At 43.7% G+C, this 16979-nt stretch overlaps 1 protein-coding gene across 1 annotated transcript in view; it reads right to left on the bottom strand.

The window, feature by feature from the left end:
- Window positions 1-16979, bottom strand: part of PHLPP1 (PH domain and leucine rich repeat protein phosphatase 1) — a 172676-nt gene that overhangs the window by 17563 nt on the left and 138134 nt on the right. The window contains exons 9-12 of the mRNA XM_037035406.1: window positions 15402-15497; window positions 11222-11377; window positions 4377-4577; window positions 1339-1501 (exon numbers count right to left, since the gene is read on the bottom strand). Of these exons, the coding sequence (XP_036891301.1) occupies window positions 1339-1501; window positions 4377-4577; window positions 11222-11377; window positions 15402-15497 (616 nt within the window). The remainder of the gene's footprint in view (window positions 1-1338; window positions 1502-4376; window positions 4578-11221; window positions 11378-15401; window positions 15498-16979) is intronic.

Here is a 16979-nt window from a genome sequence, read left to right as displayed (position 1 = left end):
TCACTCCTTGAAACGACCGAATCACAAACTGAGTGACACCGGTAACACGGGTGAAGGGACCGCAGGTCCTCCTGGGGCTGGGGCTTATACACCAACCCCTGCCCGGGCCCATTTGGTCACCAGTCTTGAACTCACTGCCGCCAGTTCCCTTCCCACTCACCGCTGTCCCCGCCCCATCCCGGTTCCCTTCGAGGACTGTGAGTGCTTCCTGGCTTCACATTCAGCCCCCCTTCCCTCTGACCCACGCGGCACAGTGCTGTTGAAACGGTGATTCTCCGATGTGGTTTATTCCACCCGATCACACTCCTCCTGCCCTTCAACCTGCCACCAAACGCCTCAATATGTCAAGTAAGGCACATGTCAACCAGGTGAATGTATAAAAACTGACGTAAAAAATTATGCATGCTATTTCAAGTATCTTCAGAAGTCTGATACATCAGGTTTACATCAGAAGGTGCCGGAAAAGTGAGGAATGGCTAAGTAGGACAGCTTTTGTTCCTAACTAGGAGACTAAAATACGCCCCAGAGTCTATAAACCACTGGATTATTTTTCCACTTACCATAAAATGATGAACAGCAAAATGCTAAGGTGCAAATGAAGAACTGCATTTTATAGCTATAAAAAATTCGTACGTTTGCACCAACACACACACACACACACACACACACAGTACAAAGTGGTGAGGTGACTTCCCCCCCAGGGGGCAGGTTTCACCCCACAAGCCCGCATTGGGTCAGGAGTCGGGAGTCAGGAACCGCACCGACTCGCTGCCCGATCCCTCCACGCATCAGCACCCCAGTCACCTCGCCTGTAGGACAGGAAGGTCTGTTCCGCCAGTTTCATTAAACTGAAATGAACTGACGGTGCTGTACCCGCACAGGGGGTTTCTGTGCGTCAGGCGCACCGCACTGGTGGGTGCTACTTAATGAGGGGAGCTGCAGGGGAGGGGGTGCCGTCGTAACGTTAAGTTTTTCAAACTGCTGTCGTACCTGATTCCGTCTTTGAGCCTGGATGAGAGGAGGACAGGGTGTGAGACCACTAGACAGGTGGGAAGAGTTTGGTGGCTAAGTAGGACTAGCCTAGGGTCACACCGCTGGTAAGGGGCAGGGCCCGGACTCCAATTGCCCCTACCCTGGGTTTGGTGTTTTTTGTTTGGGGGATTTTTACCCTCTGCTCACTCAACAGTATAGCTCCGTGGCTAGAAAGGATGGAGCAAATCAACCGGGAGTCGCCATGCTGAAGAAGACCAACCACAGGGCCGGCGCCTCTGACGACCGAGTGAGAGGCGGTTCTCTCTGCAGACCCGAAGCCTCAAGTTTAGCGGTCCGACCACACACCTTGACCTCCGGGAGCTGCATGACCTCGGGAAAGACCTCGATGCAGTTGGAGTGGGCGACCACGGTGTGCATGCGCCGGCAGCTGGTGATGGTCGTGGGGACAGCTTTCAGTTTGTTCCCGCTGACGTCGACTTCTTCCAGTTCCTCCAGTTTGGCCATTTTACTAAAAAAGAGGAAACCCATGGGGCAGGGAGTCAAAAGATGATTGTAAGGCAAATTAAAAAGAAAATAATACATAATAAAAATGGAAGGGGAATTTACTACGATTTTAAAGATTTCTCAAAGATTCACTTGTAGTGCAGATTTGAACTCATAAGACTTTGTTTTCACTATTGTTTTTGAGTATGGAAGTATTTTAACTTCTTCTTTCCTACCACGAAACAAAAACTATTAACTTGAATGCTTCAAGTTGGCAACAAGAATAATGATTTCCTTTTCCACGGAAAATTGTGCGTGTGAATTAAGTTAGCTGGGCCACAATCCCCTGCTATGTAGCTCAGTCTAAAAGCCAATGAAAGTCCTGCTCCAACAGGTCAAAAGTCAGCATTAATCCAGTATCAGTGCTTAGGTGGAGAGTACGCATTCCTTTGTATTGGCCCTGAAAACTTGGAGAACAGAGAGAGGAGAGGGTTATACCTCAGATGAAGGTACATTCTCCCTTAAAACCGCACTCCCCAATTCCTCTGCCATCACCGTCACCACGATGACAGCTGCTGGGTTGTGGGGGAGCAGATGCAGGAGGTCGTCTGAGTCACCTCTCTCCACCGGCTGGCAGCACCCAAAGCGAAGCTGTACCCCAAGGAGAGTCCTTTCAACTCCCCCCAACCGCCACAAAGAAGGAACCCCTCTGACCCGGCCTTGGTAACTGACGTCACCCGACGCTCTTGTTACACAATGCTTTTTCTTGTCCACTCTTAATCTACTTTTAATTTTAATAATATGAATCAATAATTATAGCAACCAATTACAGGAAACTGCTGAGTCAGGGTGTCCTGTGGTTCTTTTGCACATTTGGAGGAAGATGCCCCTCACCTCTGCAGCCCGTGGCACACATGCCACCAGACAGGGAGCCGCTGCTCCCTGTGCCCACCACTGGGGGCACCAGGTGCTCAGTGAGTGTCCCTCACACTCATAATCGGATTGTTTAGGTGACAATTATTGGTGTCTCCTCTGCTTGCCACAATAAACCTTTAAACACTTTAGCAAGAATCTATTACTTTTCTTTCGTCGTATCTCACATATAAAAGTTGTATTATTTGCTTACCCTGAAAATAAATACATGCCTGAGGCACAACAAGAACTAAGTTCTTGTCTTATGAAATTAGACCTTTTAATGGCGTAAATACCCACCCTGGTACTAGGTGTACCATAAACAACATCATATACAAAGACTGAAGCAATCCACTTACAGCGGCCTGAGTTGGTGAGACTACTATCTGAATAAGTTATCAGACTAGTCTGAAAAGAAACGTGGAGAAATCAGTGGATAACGGGGCACAAGAAATGACTGAAAGCACAGATCAGGCCCCAGGAAGAAGTTACAGGAAGTGATGTCCCCACACGCGGAAAGATGGCCCTGACCGTCGGAGCACATTCCGCTGGTTGAGCGGACCTGAGGCCAGACCTCCCGTGAGGCAGGAGGCTCGAGGAGGCAGGTAAATCCCAGGCCTGTCTGCAGGGAGGCTACTGCACCAAATCACAGCCCCCAGGGAGGCAGGAGCTAAGGCCAGATGGGTTTGCTTGGGGTGCATGAAAAATTCTCTGCACTTTAGGTGATTACAACTGATGTGGGCCCTGGGGGACACTCCCAGATTCGAGTTTGACAATCATTTCTCCTGGAGGGCTCACACATTCACCACCTGAAATAGGACAATGAGCCTTTTCAGAAATATTATCTTATGTGATTGTCATGTTTTTTGCCAATATATCACCTCCTCATTCCATAGTTAAGTACACAGAAGTTTAAAAAAATACTGAATCATTACCATCAAATGAAGGGAAAAGCTACAGAAATAAACACAGAGTACCAACAAGAGACAACACTTGAAGCTGATGCGTATCTGGGCCTTCCTTCTCAGTAGGGGTTTAAACAAACGGGTGGTCTCCACGGCTCGGAGGGAGGCTGTGCCTGCGCTGTGCACTGGCCAGGGCTCAGCTGCAGTTAACAGAACACCAGAGGGGTCAGCGTTTGCTGCTCTGAGGCGTGGGCACGTGCTCCAAGTCCCAACTTGTGAGGCGAGTGAGTGCCCACGGCACGGAAGGGGAGCGAGTCCTTCACGCAGGCTCGGGGCGGGGAGTCCCTCAAAACTAGACACGATGCCACTGGTCGTAGATGCTACACATCAACCTCAAAATATTATTAAAAATGGAATCTTTTGAGAGCCAGACCTCACTTGTAATGGCACCCAGTTTCTATGGTTGCACAGTCCACCCCTGTTTCTTGTACCATAAGCACGGACAGAAAAGCTGGCAGCTAATTAAGGACCTTCAGGTTCCTTGTTTATGTTTTAATTACCACACACCATATTAGGTTAATTTTTTTTATTTATCTTTAGAAGGCAAGGGAAGGAGAGAAGGAGAGAAACATCAATGCATGGTTGCCTCTCATGCGTCCCCTGCAGGGAACTGGCCCGCAACCCAGGCATGTGCCCTGTCTGGGAATCGAATCTCAGTCCTTTGGTTCATAGGCCCGCGCTCAATCCACTGAGCTACACCAGCCAGGGTGGTTAATTATTAAAAAATTAATTTGACTGGTTAAAAAGCAAAAGAAAAAATACACTGGCTAAATTATATTACCTTATTTCAAAACCCTAAGGATGTGCTAGTGAGTGGGCCTTTGGATACACTCATATTCAAAACACAGTGCATTTCTGCTTGGGGCAGTGGTGACCACGGCTCGCAGAAAGGACAGCGGGGAAGAGGAACCAGGAAGCAACAAGCCTGACATTATCTGTGACACGAACGTTTCGGCTGTCGCCTTTCCCTCCATGAATTCATTTCCAGAAACACAGTGAAAAGCACCACGTTGCGATCCTCACCTTGCTGGGAAGCTCTGGAGTCGGTTGTAGGCCAAGTGCAGGATCTTCAGGTGGGGGTGTCCGGTTAACAGGGGCACGCACTTGTCCGTGAGGTTGTTGTTTGTCAGGTACAACTCCTGCAAGACGCTGCTCGTCTCTTCAGAAAGTGTGGCTGGAGGAAGGGTTTCCAGTTTGTTCGCAGATGCATTCAGGAACCTCAAGCTACAATGACCAAATGCAACAAAGTCCTGCTGATCAGCCAGAGCTCTGGTCCAGAAGCCTCAAAAACCTAGCGTGTTAGAAACCGGGTGTGGAAACAGGAGTTTAAAGATAGGACCTGGCTTTAGCAGGCATGTGGACACCTTACCTGCCTACCTGTGCGTGTTAAATACAGAGAGACAGAAATCAATCTTTGTGGAAGCACAAAGAAGAGAGGAAGTAACTAATTTTATAGCTCATGGGGAGTGGAAGAAAGAGTGATAAAGCAAATATTTTGTCTTTAGGAAGAGAAAAACAATCACCTATTTTTTTAAAGAGCTCAAAGTAATAAATCAATTAGACATCAGCTCACAAGTAAATCACATAGTGACTAAGCCCCTGTCAGTATGTTGTTACACTTGACTGGACTCACAAGCGCAGGAGCTGATTTGCTCTGATAACTGAACACTACAAAGCTGGAGTAATAAAGAATTACAACTACACAACCAACAGGCCGAGTCTCACACATGTAACATTGAGGGAAAGAACCCGGAGAACAGAGCCTGTGCTGCATGAGGCCGTCACTACAGAGCTGAGAATCAGGCCAAACGAATCCATGGCACTAGAAGTAAAGGGGGAGGAAGCAGAATCTGGGAAGGGGCTTCTGGTTATTCGAACATCACACCCTCGTTCTTGATCTGGGTGCTGGGTACGCAAGTGTGCTCACTTTGAGAAAATGCATCATTGCTACCCTTATACTTTGGCCTGTTTTCTGTATCTATAGTATTCTTTAAAAACGTTTACATTAAATTTAAAACAAGTAAATGACACACATATAACATATATATGCAGCTGGTTATCCAAATGATAGCATGTTTTACACCTAACTAAAACTGTCAAACACAGTGATCCTGCTCCTATTGTGAGACACAGATCAACGCAAAATGCACAGCTGCAGAAACAGACCCCTTGCTGTGGTCAAGTCTGCATCATTCAGAAGGGGAGGGGGACACAGGACCCACCTACCACACTCTCAAGGCCAAAGCTGCCCTGACTTCTCACCCAGAACTACCCTGTTAATTAACCTCCACTCTCTTCTTTTAAAATAACCTGGGTCTGAAATTTTCAGCATCCAATTCAGGACTATCCTGCCTTATGTTTGGAAAAAATAATAAAACCTTCCTTTAAAAAAGAATATGGAATACAGGTGAAATTATTTTTAATCTTGGACAAAAAGAAGCCTCTGCGTTGACGAGTCACCACCAGGACTGCCAGTCCAAGTGCTCAGTCCCCTGACTTAACAGTCTCCAGTCCCGCAAGCCCTGCCGGCTACACGCATACACACCCAACCCCACTGCTGTCCGAGGAAAAGCGGCTTCCCCAAAATAGAACATTTTCCATTAAAGAAACACGTATTCTGTTGACATTAAAGAGAAAAAAAAGGAAGTTAGAGAAGGGCTGTACAGGCCATAAATAGTCATGGGAAATTACAGTCGTGTGTGCTGCAAAGAAAATAAAGGTCATCCGTGCAGTTTCTGAAATGGTTTTGAACTAGGAAGGAAACCAGTTTCAGCACCACAGTTCTTCAGAGGGTTTTTATGAGGCTGTGTCTTTGGGTCCCATTTATATGACCTGACTTAAATGCCCTGTTAGGAATTTCTTCAGTACAGAATTATAAAAAGTTAAAATGTACTGTCCCAAAATATTATGAAGTGGAGCTGGCTGGGAAACGGACAATCTCATTAAAACACAATACTCCAGGAAACACGTAGTTACAGACAACAGGAAAAAAGAGAGAGAAATTAACTTATAAGTGCTTGCACATGTTTAGGCCAGAAAAAGAGAAAGTATTCTTTGGAAAGGAGAAAAGACTGGTAAGTGAATGTTCATCTAGAAAGCTGCAGAAGGCACTTTAAAAACCATTCACGCCACCTGAAGGAAGGAAAAGCAGTGATTTCCAGAAGGACCTGACCTCTCTCTTGTTGAGTCTGCCTTTACCAAAGGAGCTGTGTACCCCTTATGGGAAACCGAGGGGGAAAGAGCCCTACCTCCGACCACTCCAGGAATAAAACTAAGCTGGAGCTACACTGGCTGGGTCCAAAGGGTTTCATTCGTACTGAATAAAGCCTGACCAAATCACCTTTTTAGTCAATGGGCAGAAAGCAAATGACCGAGCTAAAGTGATTTTTTATTATAAGGGTCTCAGGAAAATTAAATTCAGTACTCATCCTCCTAAACAGAAAACATTTGTCCCACAACCTTACAATGTATCACGACACAAATTAAATGGGTTTCACGTAGGTGTTACACTTCCCCCAGAATGAACAAACACTTTGATTTTGAAAAATTTAATAGTTTGACTCAATATATATATATAGGATATATAACTCCACAACCTGCTTTCAACTAAAATCCTAAAGCATTGAATTTGGTCTCAACCTCAACAGGAAGTGATAACCTCACTAAGCTTCTTCTTACAGATTTTTGTATAAAATACTGTTTTATGTGCCAAGAGACAGTTCACCCATACAACCCTTACTATATAACCCTCTTCTTCTAATTAGAAAAAAAAGAGTAGCGTATCACCGCTTTCCTTTCATATGCAACGTGCTTTCTAGAAACCACAGCTCGTTCCTATTTTCCATTTCATTCGATTCTCCCATCTTCCTGAAGATGGGCCCCTCCGACTTCACAGAGGACAGAAACTGGAGCTGAGAAAAGTCGCATTGCTGGGCAATGAACAGTAATTAGTGACAGAGCCAGAAATAAAACACAGATCTAGACAGTCTTAAGAGTTCACTATTATTCCCTAACAGACCTCTCCAAAATTCAAATGGTACAAACAGTGATAATAAAACATTTTCCTGAGGACATTTTTACAGCCCCTTCTCTCCAAAAAAGCTGGAGGTCAAGCAGGATGCCCGCTGGGTAACAGGAAGACCACACAGGAGCCACACTTCAAACTCAGTTCTTAAAGTAACTTAATAAACAGCACAAAAACTTTCCTTAGCAGAAGTGCAAAAGCTGCAGAGAAAAGCCACCCGTGTATGGCTCCTACCTAACGCACTCGGGAAGCTGCCCATAGAACAGTGAGATAAATCCACTCCTTGCTTCTTGAGCAATAGTTCTGTTCTTCCCATCTCTGGTTTGCCTGATTTTTTTTGTTTGGTTTTGTTTTTAATTGCTTTTTAGTAATTTCCAGCATACCCATAAATTTTACAGCCAAACTATCCTTGAAGCAAAGCACTGGATTTGGTACAACAGATGAACCTATTTGTAGGCATACCAGGTACTCTGCATTTAAATATTTTTTCAGGAGATCAGTACTGGGACTTGCAGTCTATTAAAAATACAAAAGGTTAAGATGCTAAGGCCAGCAAAACTCTTCTATTTTTATTTTTGGCCCCCAAATGTTCCAGAAATGTCAAACAAAAACAATCTGAATTCCCTACCACTTGTCTTTTTTTTCTTTAATTTTTATTAAACATATTGGGTTAACTATGGTTAACAGAATCACAGAGGTTTCAAGTATACACTTCTCCAATACGAGGCCTGCATATTGTACTGTGTGCCCACCACCTCCAGTTCAACCATCTTTTACAACACAGCACTTCTGATAAGTTTATCCATTTCATAAGGCGGATAGCTCTTAAAAGGAAGGGCTTTCACATTTTTTATGATGGCAATCAAGAGTACAAAATACATTTTCCATGACCACCCAGTAGAGCACACACACAAAATGTATATGTGTACTAAAACAAAAGTTTCACGAAACTATGTTTATGTTTAACTTCACTCTCTTACACTGGCATTTTCTATCCTATTTAATTATTTTTAACTGCTGGTAGATTATATGTTGCATTCCACTAATGAGTTTGAAAAAGAAGCCCTGTTATTAATCATCTAGGAACACGACCTAATGGTGGGATGGCAAGTGAAGGTCACGTGAGTACCAGTCCAGCAGACTTCACATACTATTATTTTGGAAGGTCTGAAGATCTGCCTGGCTTGGGCAATAAGGATCATGGTGATAACACAAGGGGACAAATGGTATACAAATATAAGAACTGTTAGAGAGTAACTTGAAAAAATAACTTCAAAAATTATGTATAATTATTTAAGACCGTATCCTAATTTCTTCAATTATTCCAATGACGTCCTCTATCTGGTCCAGGATCCGATCCAGGGCCCCAGGTGGCACTTCATTTTTATGCCCTCTTAGTCTCCTCTAATCAGCCTCATCTGTCTCAAGTGACCTTGACACATTTGAAAAGCATTAGACAGCTGTTTTGTAGAGTATCTTTCAACTTAGGTTTTATCACCACTAGAATAAGGTGATGGTTTGGCAAAAACACCCAGAAGCGACACTGTGCCTGCCTTTCAGAAGGCATGTGAGTCCCAACGTCAGCCCCCAGACAGTCATATTAGGTAGGTCAGAGGAAGGTCTCAAAATCTAGAGAAGTCAAAATCCTGGTGACTGGCCAGGTGAGCCAGCGGAAGAGTGGAAAGGGCCAGGAAGCTTCATGTTTCATAAGATATCTAGAGGATTCGAAAAACACGTTTTGAGAAACACTGTTTTATTCCACTGTGGCTCTCAAAAATTAGACCTTCGCAAGACAACTTTAAAAACAAAACAAAACAAAATGTGTAGGCCACAGAGCTCTTCAAAATGCTGGAAACACCTATCTTTGCCAAAAGGCACCCGTTTTCATGGTCAATCAGTCATGCTCTCCCAAATCTGTTCCCTTTTAGGTCCCTTGATATTTACACATGTTCTGTCTGAGTCACTGAAACTCATGATCTGTAAAGTGACTAATTCTCTGGGGATATTTATTAATTACCATGTACTTCATTTGTGTAGGCCCCCAGCCCCCGGCCCCATACCCATCCCTGAAAATGCCCTGCACTGTTCTAACCAGTGAGAAAAAAAGACCCTAATGTCCTCCCACAAGAGGACCTGTAACTCTCCTTTAAGGAGACTTTGTTCATCTGAGTGAGCTCATCAGGAGCTGCTCTCTGGCCACCAAATGTGTGTACAGACACAAGATGGATACGGAGTCGGCAGTGCCAAGATTTCAGGAAGAACAGAAGGATGGCAATGCCTCATCCATCCACTCCGGTGACCCATGGGGAACATCAATCCCCACACTTGCCCATCTGTTGATGAAAACGGATTATCTGAAATTCTTTGAGGGGTTTCCATAAAAAAAAAAAAAAACACCTTTAATTCTAAGCAAACAGAGGTAAGACGAGAGATCTAGGCCAGTGAGATCCAGATTAGCATATCTGTCCATTCCCCCACAGAACCAAATCCCAATCTGGTCATAAGATCAAACTCAAAGTCAATCTTTCAGCAACATATGCCCTATCACAGTGCACATCTATCTACATTTTTTTAACTTGCCAGTAAAAAGCAAGTCAAAGTAAACAAAACTCAAAGATGAACACAGAGAGTAAATTCATAAACTCAAACCTCTGATTTAAGTCCTAGGGATTTTCATAAGACTGGTCTGAGGCTTTCAGAGGAAAGTGGAGAGACATGTGAATGCCATCCATTCAGAGGAGACTCCTTGCTCCTGTTTGGTTTCCGAACACAATTCCCCGCCACCCGGCACAGCAGAGCAGCGCTCCCGTTCTAAAGCCATAGCCTTTAACAGACCGCATCATGTGACCCACCCGCGGTACTGGTTTTAGCAGCCAAGATCCAGAGTAACAGAAAACCCCCGAGAAAGAGTCTTCGCTCTGTGTCCAGCAGTGTGTGTTTTTCTGGCAGTCCCCTGGAAGCTTCCAGACCCTCCGCAATACTTTGAACTTCATGTTTTCTGGGCTGACCCACTCCCACAATCGTCAGTACTAGTGTATTCTTTCCTCCAAATTCAACAAACCGAACACGCAGTGTCTCTGCATTTTCTGGAATGTAAGTGATGTGTGTGTGTGTTTAAACGTAGGTAAATAAAATCTCAATAACTTAGGTTTGGAAAAGGGGAAAAAGTAGAAGTATTAACTTTAAGAAGCCATGAATCATTTGGGGACAGTCATAAAAGGTTGTTTTTCTTGTCTTCTGACAAGTGAGATAACACAGGAACGTTGTTCGAAATAGAACTGATTTACCCGCCCTCTTCATAACCCTCTCTGCCTGAGAGCGCCAGCCTCCTCCTCAAATCAAAGTAATTTCTTTAAATACTTAGTGAAACAAAGTTAGGAAAATTCTGTTAGAAAAGTAAATTTAATGTAAGGGGGAAAACTATGGTAAAGATAAGAACTGGCTAAAAAAACAAACAACCAGAGAACTAAGCAAACTCCAGGCAAGTCTCTCTCTGTCCCCTAGAGTCACAAAGATGTGACAGCCAGAACGGAGACTCACACGCTAATGAAGGTAAGCCTGAGCAGCCTGCGTCGTGCTGAGGCGTCAGCCAGCTTCTCGTCCTTGAGCATCTCAAGCAACCCGCTGCTCTCCAGGAGGCAGTGAAGTTAATGAAGAAGCGATTCCCCACTCCATCCCTTACAACATGGACAGGCCAGAGAAGTGCACGGCAAGCCATTTTCTTCATAGATGCAGAGAGACAGACACTCCAAAGTCCACGCGAATGGTCTCGGGTCATGAGACGGGAATGATGACGAGGGGGCCTCTTACAGCGGGCTGCGGAGCCCAAGCAAGGCCGCCTTACCTGCTGGCCTTCATCAGAAGGCCGGGCGGCAGCTCCAGGAGCTGGTTGTGCTGCACGTCCAGCACCTCCACGGAGGTGCTCTCCAGCCGCTCGGGCAGCCTCGCCAGCTGGTTGTGTCCCGCCAGCAGCTTCCGGAGACTGCCGTTCCAGAACAGGCTGTGCCAACAGGGACAGAGAAAAAGGAAACTTACTTGGAGCTCATCTGGGATAAAGATGAAAAAACCAACAGGAGTGGGAGAATACTGGCAATGATCTCTCCAAAACACACACATTCATTCAGAGTAACTGCACATTCATTTTACCAGAAGCTCCAACTTGGAGCTGATCATATTTCAACATTTCCCATACTTTCAAAAAAACAAAGTGAGAAAAACTATGAGAAGGCATAGTTAACAAAGAAGCTACTTAGCGAATGAGAAAGGTTTCTTAGGAGAAGATTCTGAACAGGGCAGTCTAATCTGAGGTGCACAGGGCAAGCTTTAAAAGGTGTAGGCTACTGAAGGCAGGGCTTGGGTCCTGTGTCGCTGTGCAACACAGGGTGTCTTACAGCAGATTCTACATAAATACAATCAAGCATTTTTATCTTACAGAATCAACATTCAATAAAGGGTTTGTCTATCCAATTAATCTTTTATAAATGCCAACTGAGAAAACGTTGCATCTCCCTCCGCTGCATTTCACAATCAATTAGCTCGCCTTTCCTCACTTCCCCAAGACTGTACGCTTTTGCTTTCTCTTTGGTTGAATGCTAGATCAGAGTAGACACTCTCCCCTGAAGAGAACAGAATGCACTTCATCCACTATTCTCTGCTGCGCCCTGAAGAGCTCTTTGGAAGCTTGGCCATGTTCCCTCCGGAGGCTATCAGACTTGCAGAGAGGTCCGCTCTATGACCACTGGGGCCTTCAACAGTTGTACAGAATAAAACGAACTCTGGGTTTAAACACAGAAGTCTGGGAAGTGTGGGGAAGTGAGGTTACAAGGTGCCAGCACCACTGTAGAGCGAGGATTCATTCACGCTGCTGTCTAAGAACAAGGCTCCCTCTCCCACCACCCATTTTCCTCCACTGACCTCACTCACCGACACCCAAAGCTGTTAAAATCACTCTGCGTTACACCTGTACCTTTACTCACTTTCAGCAACAAAATGAGATTCTGTGCTCACAGTGATGCCAGAATCCGTTTCAGTGCTGTGACAACTCGGGTCAACATGAATGATATTTAACGTGCCTGGCTTGGCAGGTTTAGACATCAATGTGACAAGACAGATTGTCCAGGACTGTCATTCAGTCACAGTTAACACAAGGTCTCTGTAACGGTCACTTCAACCGAATAATTCGGGATTGGCTTCACCAATTCTTTTGCCTTGCTGGGCTTGTGGTGCAATTTAGAATTGGGATATTTATTATTTACACACACACACACACACTTTACCCTGGAATAGACAGGTAGCTGAAAGACAGGTGACAAAATGTTTATCCTGATTTTTTCAAATAAAAAAGTAGATTTGATGGCTACAGAATGAGCATTAAATGCTATTTACTGGATTTGGCTCAATTCTTTTAGACACTAAGCACAAAATACCTTCTTTTCATTTTAACACATTTCCACTTCAAAATACTACTAACTTCTGTTTTGTCAAACCCTTTGCACACACCACTGAGATAAACAAAGCATGAGCAATAATCAGCTTCCAAGGAATCACTGTACTGCGTGGAGTGTCAGATCAAGGCTGGGCTAATACAAAGTCTGCAACCAAGTGCTGCTGTAAATGAGAACAAAACAATACAGTGCTTTTGTCCCACCACACATACAAAAACAGACACTGTTTAAATTCCTTGACAATAGCGCATTTTGGGATTTGCTTTGAATAAGCATTTGTTTAGATCCCTGCAAAAGGCCTGAACTCACACAGAACCAATCAGAGGCTGACTCTGGGGGGAAATGTGGTGCAATGCCAGGCACCCTGCATTTATTATTTAATTGTTGGTACAGGCACACAGCATCTTCGCTGTAGCCCACAGTGAAGCAAAGGCTTTAGACTCCAGTGTGCTGTGTCTGAGGCCCCGGGGAAGCTGCAGTGGCGAACAGCACGGAGGAAACAGAGAAGCAGATAGCAGGAATCTGTCCATCAAATCGCTTCCCTAGTCAGCAGTAGCCTGTACTCCTCTTTGCTGTTTGTCTTCTGACCGCCCCGGCCCCACACACAATGCTGGCACTGGGCACAGCCCCAAGCCGTCCGCTGGTGATGGGCTGCACGCACCACGTCACCAAAATGCTCCGTCGGCACACACTGGACTTACAGGTATAACGAACACGGTCGAGAAAGCCACCCGAGCTGAGCTTTCTAGGGACTGAAAATGTAAACCCAGACTTTCTTTATGAGAACCACATTCTGACAGTGTCAGTCAACAGGAATCTAATGTGGGCCACATATGTAATTTAAAATTAAAAATAGAAAGAAACAGGTAAGTTAGTTCTTACACTACTTTTTATTTGACCCAATATACCCCAAATATTATTTTAACATGTAACTAACATACAACATTATTGAGCTATTTTGTATCCAGTGTATATTTTCAACTTCAGCACTTCTCAATTAGGACTAACCACTTTTCAACTGCTCAACAGACCCTTGGCTTATGGCTAGCGGCTACCATATCAAACAGCTAAACTCCAACACATTTACTAGGCTGACCAAGCATGTATAGTTCATGATCTTTGTTCTTTACAGGAGAACAGAGGAACATCGGTCATGTGCCTTAAAGATCACGTACCTGAAGTAAAACTTAACTCCAAAATAGTGACATATTTCTACAGTATTCTCACTGGTATTTCTGAGTACGCACCGTCAGAAACAACTGGCTTCCTCTGCCCCATGACTGGCTGAGAATGGTGCAAACAGGAGACTCAAGTCATGGCAGCCAACAGTCACAAATGACTATTTAAATTTAAATTAATGAAGATTAAGTCAAAGTTAAAATTCAGCTCCTTAGTCACAGTAGCCACATTTCAAGTGCTCAAAAGTCACACGTGGCTAGTGGACCGCCCTGGACAGCACAGGTGCGGAACATCCCTATCACCACAGGAAGTCCCACGGGCCAGCACGAGGACAGGCTACTCTTCTGGTCATTAACTTCAGGGCTAGTCACTAACGTTCCGGAAACACTTCGTGTCACAATCAATGCGAAGATGTCTGTATCTGTGGATATTAGACATCATCATATGGCTGATGTAGAAATCTTGGCATTAAAGTAAAAATTATGAAATAAAAAAGGATCCAGTTTGCCCTTTCTAGGTTTAATGATCTAATAATCTTTTCTCTCCCAAAGTTATGCTCAAGGAAAACCAAATGTTATTTGTGGATAAGGCAGACATGTCAAGTTAATGGGCCAAAGGGGAGGATTTGGAAAGAATTGAGATTACACAGGCAAACCAATCACAGTTTGCTGAGTCTCTGAACATTTCTTTTGGCTTATTTAAAAATTTCCACCAGGACCCATCCGCTACATGAATTTGAAAAGCGTAGCAGAGTCAAAGCTTCCTATCACTCTTCACTGCATCAGGGAAGTTTGTAACTTGAAGACACCACATGCAGTAAAGATAATAAATATTAGGTTTTAAAAAATAAGGTTTTAAAAAACCTCTTTTTTAAAATGTATTTATATTTTTTCATCCTTACCCGAGGACATTCTCCCACTGCTTTCTTGAGAGAGAGGAAGAGAAAACTGTGCCCAGACTGGGGATAGCACATGCCTGGACCGGGATCGTACGTGCAGACCAGAGACTGAACCTATAACCCAGGTATGTGCCCTGACTGGGAACTGAACCTGCAACCCTTTGGTCATGGGACAGCACTCCAACCAAATGAGCCGCACCGGCCAGGGCTAAAAGAGCTCTTTTGGGAGAGGTGGAGGATGACACAGGGAGGATGCATGGTGATGAAAGGAGACTGGACTTCGGGTGGTGAACACACAATACAGTGTACAGATGATGTGCTGTGCACCTGAAACTGTCTAATTTTACTACCTACTGTCACCCCAATAAACTCAATAAAAAGGGAAAAAGCACACACCTGTAACACTTTTAGGGGTCCCTAATAACAAGTTCGACATTGTATCACTGATTTTTTACACCTGCTTATCGAATCTGCAGTTCTCTAGCCTGATCTGTTACACTCACCGTGCAGGAAGTTCACATATTCGATTATGGCCAATATCCAGAACTTCTAGCTTTCGGCTTTCACATACCCACTCAGGCACATTTTCCAAGCAGTTCCTAAATGTAAGAATATACAATTTTTTCTTTGATTGGAATGTGGCCTAAAATATAGTTTGAAACTCAAAATAATTACACAGAATAAATTAAACATCAATGAAATCCCAAAATACAGTGAATATAAATCAAAAGCATACATGTAGTCATTTTAACATAGAAGTAAGATTTTGATAAGGAGTAGAAAGTAAAGAAAAGATGGGAAAAGGCATAGTTACATCCTCTCCACAGTCTATTCTTTTTTTAAGTCTGGCTCCCAGAACTGACATCCTAAAAAGTCTATAAAGCCATGCAAGTTTAGGGAGAGGAGATCTTATACTGGAACAAACAAACAAACAAGCATACACTTCCAGTTCAGTCAAACAGTCAAACGGCATAAAATAACCTCATTTTCCAATTTGCATTTTTACCCTTAAGACTGAAATAATTCTCAGCTCCCGCGGGCATCATGCAAGCACAGAGAAGTGGGGAGAACAGCAGCAGAGCAAAGGCACCCCGGCCCTCACAGCTCAGAATCCATTATCCGAAAACCTTTACGGAGGCATGAGGCGGTAGCTGTAATCACCAGAAACAGGTGAACTAAACTAATTGTGACTTTAATCAGTACATGAATTGACCCCTTCTTACACAAATCTACTATATTTGAATGTCTCCCTAATCTCAGATATTTAGCCTCTTATCTTTCTTTTAAATATGTAAAATGACCAGGCACAAAGAATCTAAAATGGTACGTAATGTGTTATGTCTATAATGCTTTTAAAAAAGACGACAATTCTGTAAAAATATGATGCTTGGGATGAGAATTATATTAGAGCAAAAGTGAAAATAGCTGTAATATTAGGGTGACAGCATTACATGTGATTTAAAATTCATGTTCTTCGCTATCATATTGACTTTTCAATTAAAATATATAAAACATTATTTTCTGCTTAGTGTTTATACAGGCACATACAGTTCTGGCTTTAGAACCCTAAAGATTGATACACGTATTGATTTCATTTTATAGTAATTAACCTCTAACATGTCTCGGTAAAATAGGGGAGTGAAAGTACCTCTCACTAAAAGCAACCTCAATATTGCAATAAAACTCTTGTGAGTGTGGGACTCCGAACCCGAGGACCTCAAAGTGCCTAATAGATACATGATGGAACCATTAGCCAAGTACACACGACAAATAAAGGGAAAGTAAATTCACTCCACGGCCAATGCTCCAGTATTGTTCTTATTTTAAAAACTGAAGATACCAACCAAGGCCAAGAGGAAAGCAAATAAATAACTCGGTCAGGTAGTATCTGACTCGAGCACAGTAAACAACATCGTCTGACATGAACTCAGTGGGAAGTGTATGAAGCACTACTCATAAAAGATTTTATAGTGATGAATTTCTAATAAAACTGTAATTGTAATAATTCTCATAATAGCTAAATTCTGACATTCATACATAATTATGACTGAGAACAGACACGTCTGATTTGCACACTGAGA

This window comes from Sturnira hondurensis, unplaced genomic scaffold (genome assembly GCF_014824575.4).
Source record: "Sturnira hondurensis isolate 20B ecotype Veracruz unplaced genomic scaffold, ASM1482457v3 Scaffold0001872, whole genome shotgun sequence".
Lineage (NCBI taxonomy): Eukaryota > Metazoa > Chordata > Mammalia > Chiroptera > Phyllostomidae > Sturnira > Sturnira hondurensis.
Note: the sequence above shows the minus strand (reverse complement) of the source record. Positions and strands in the feature narration are given on the sequence as shown.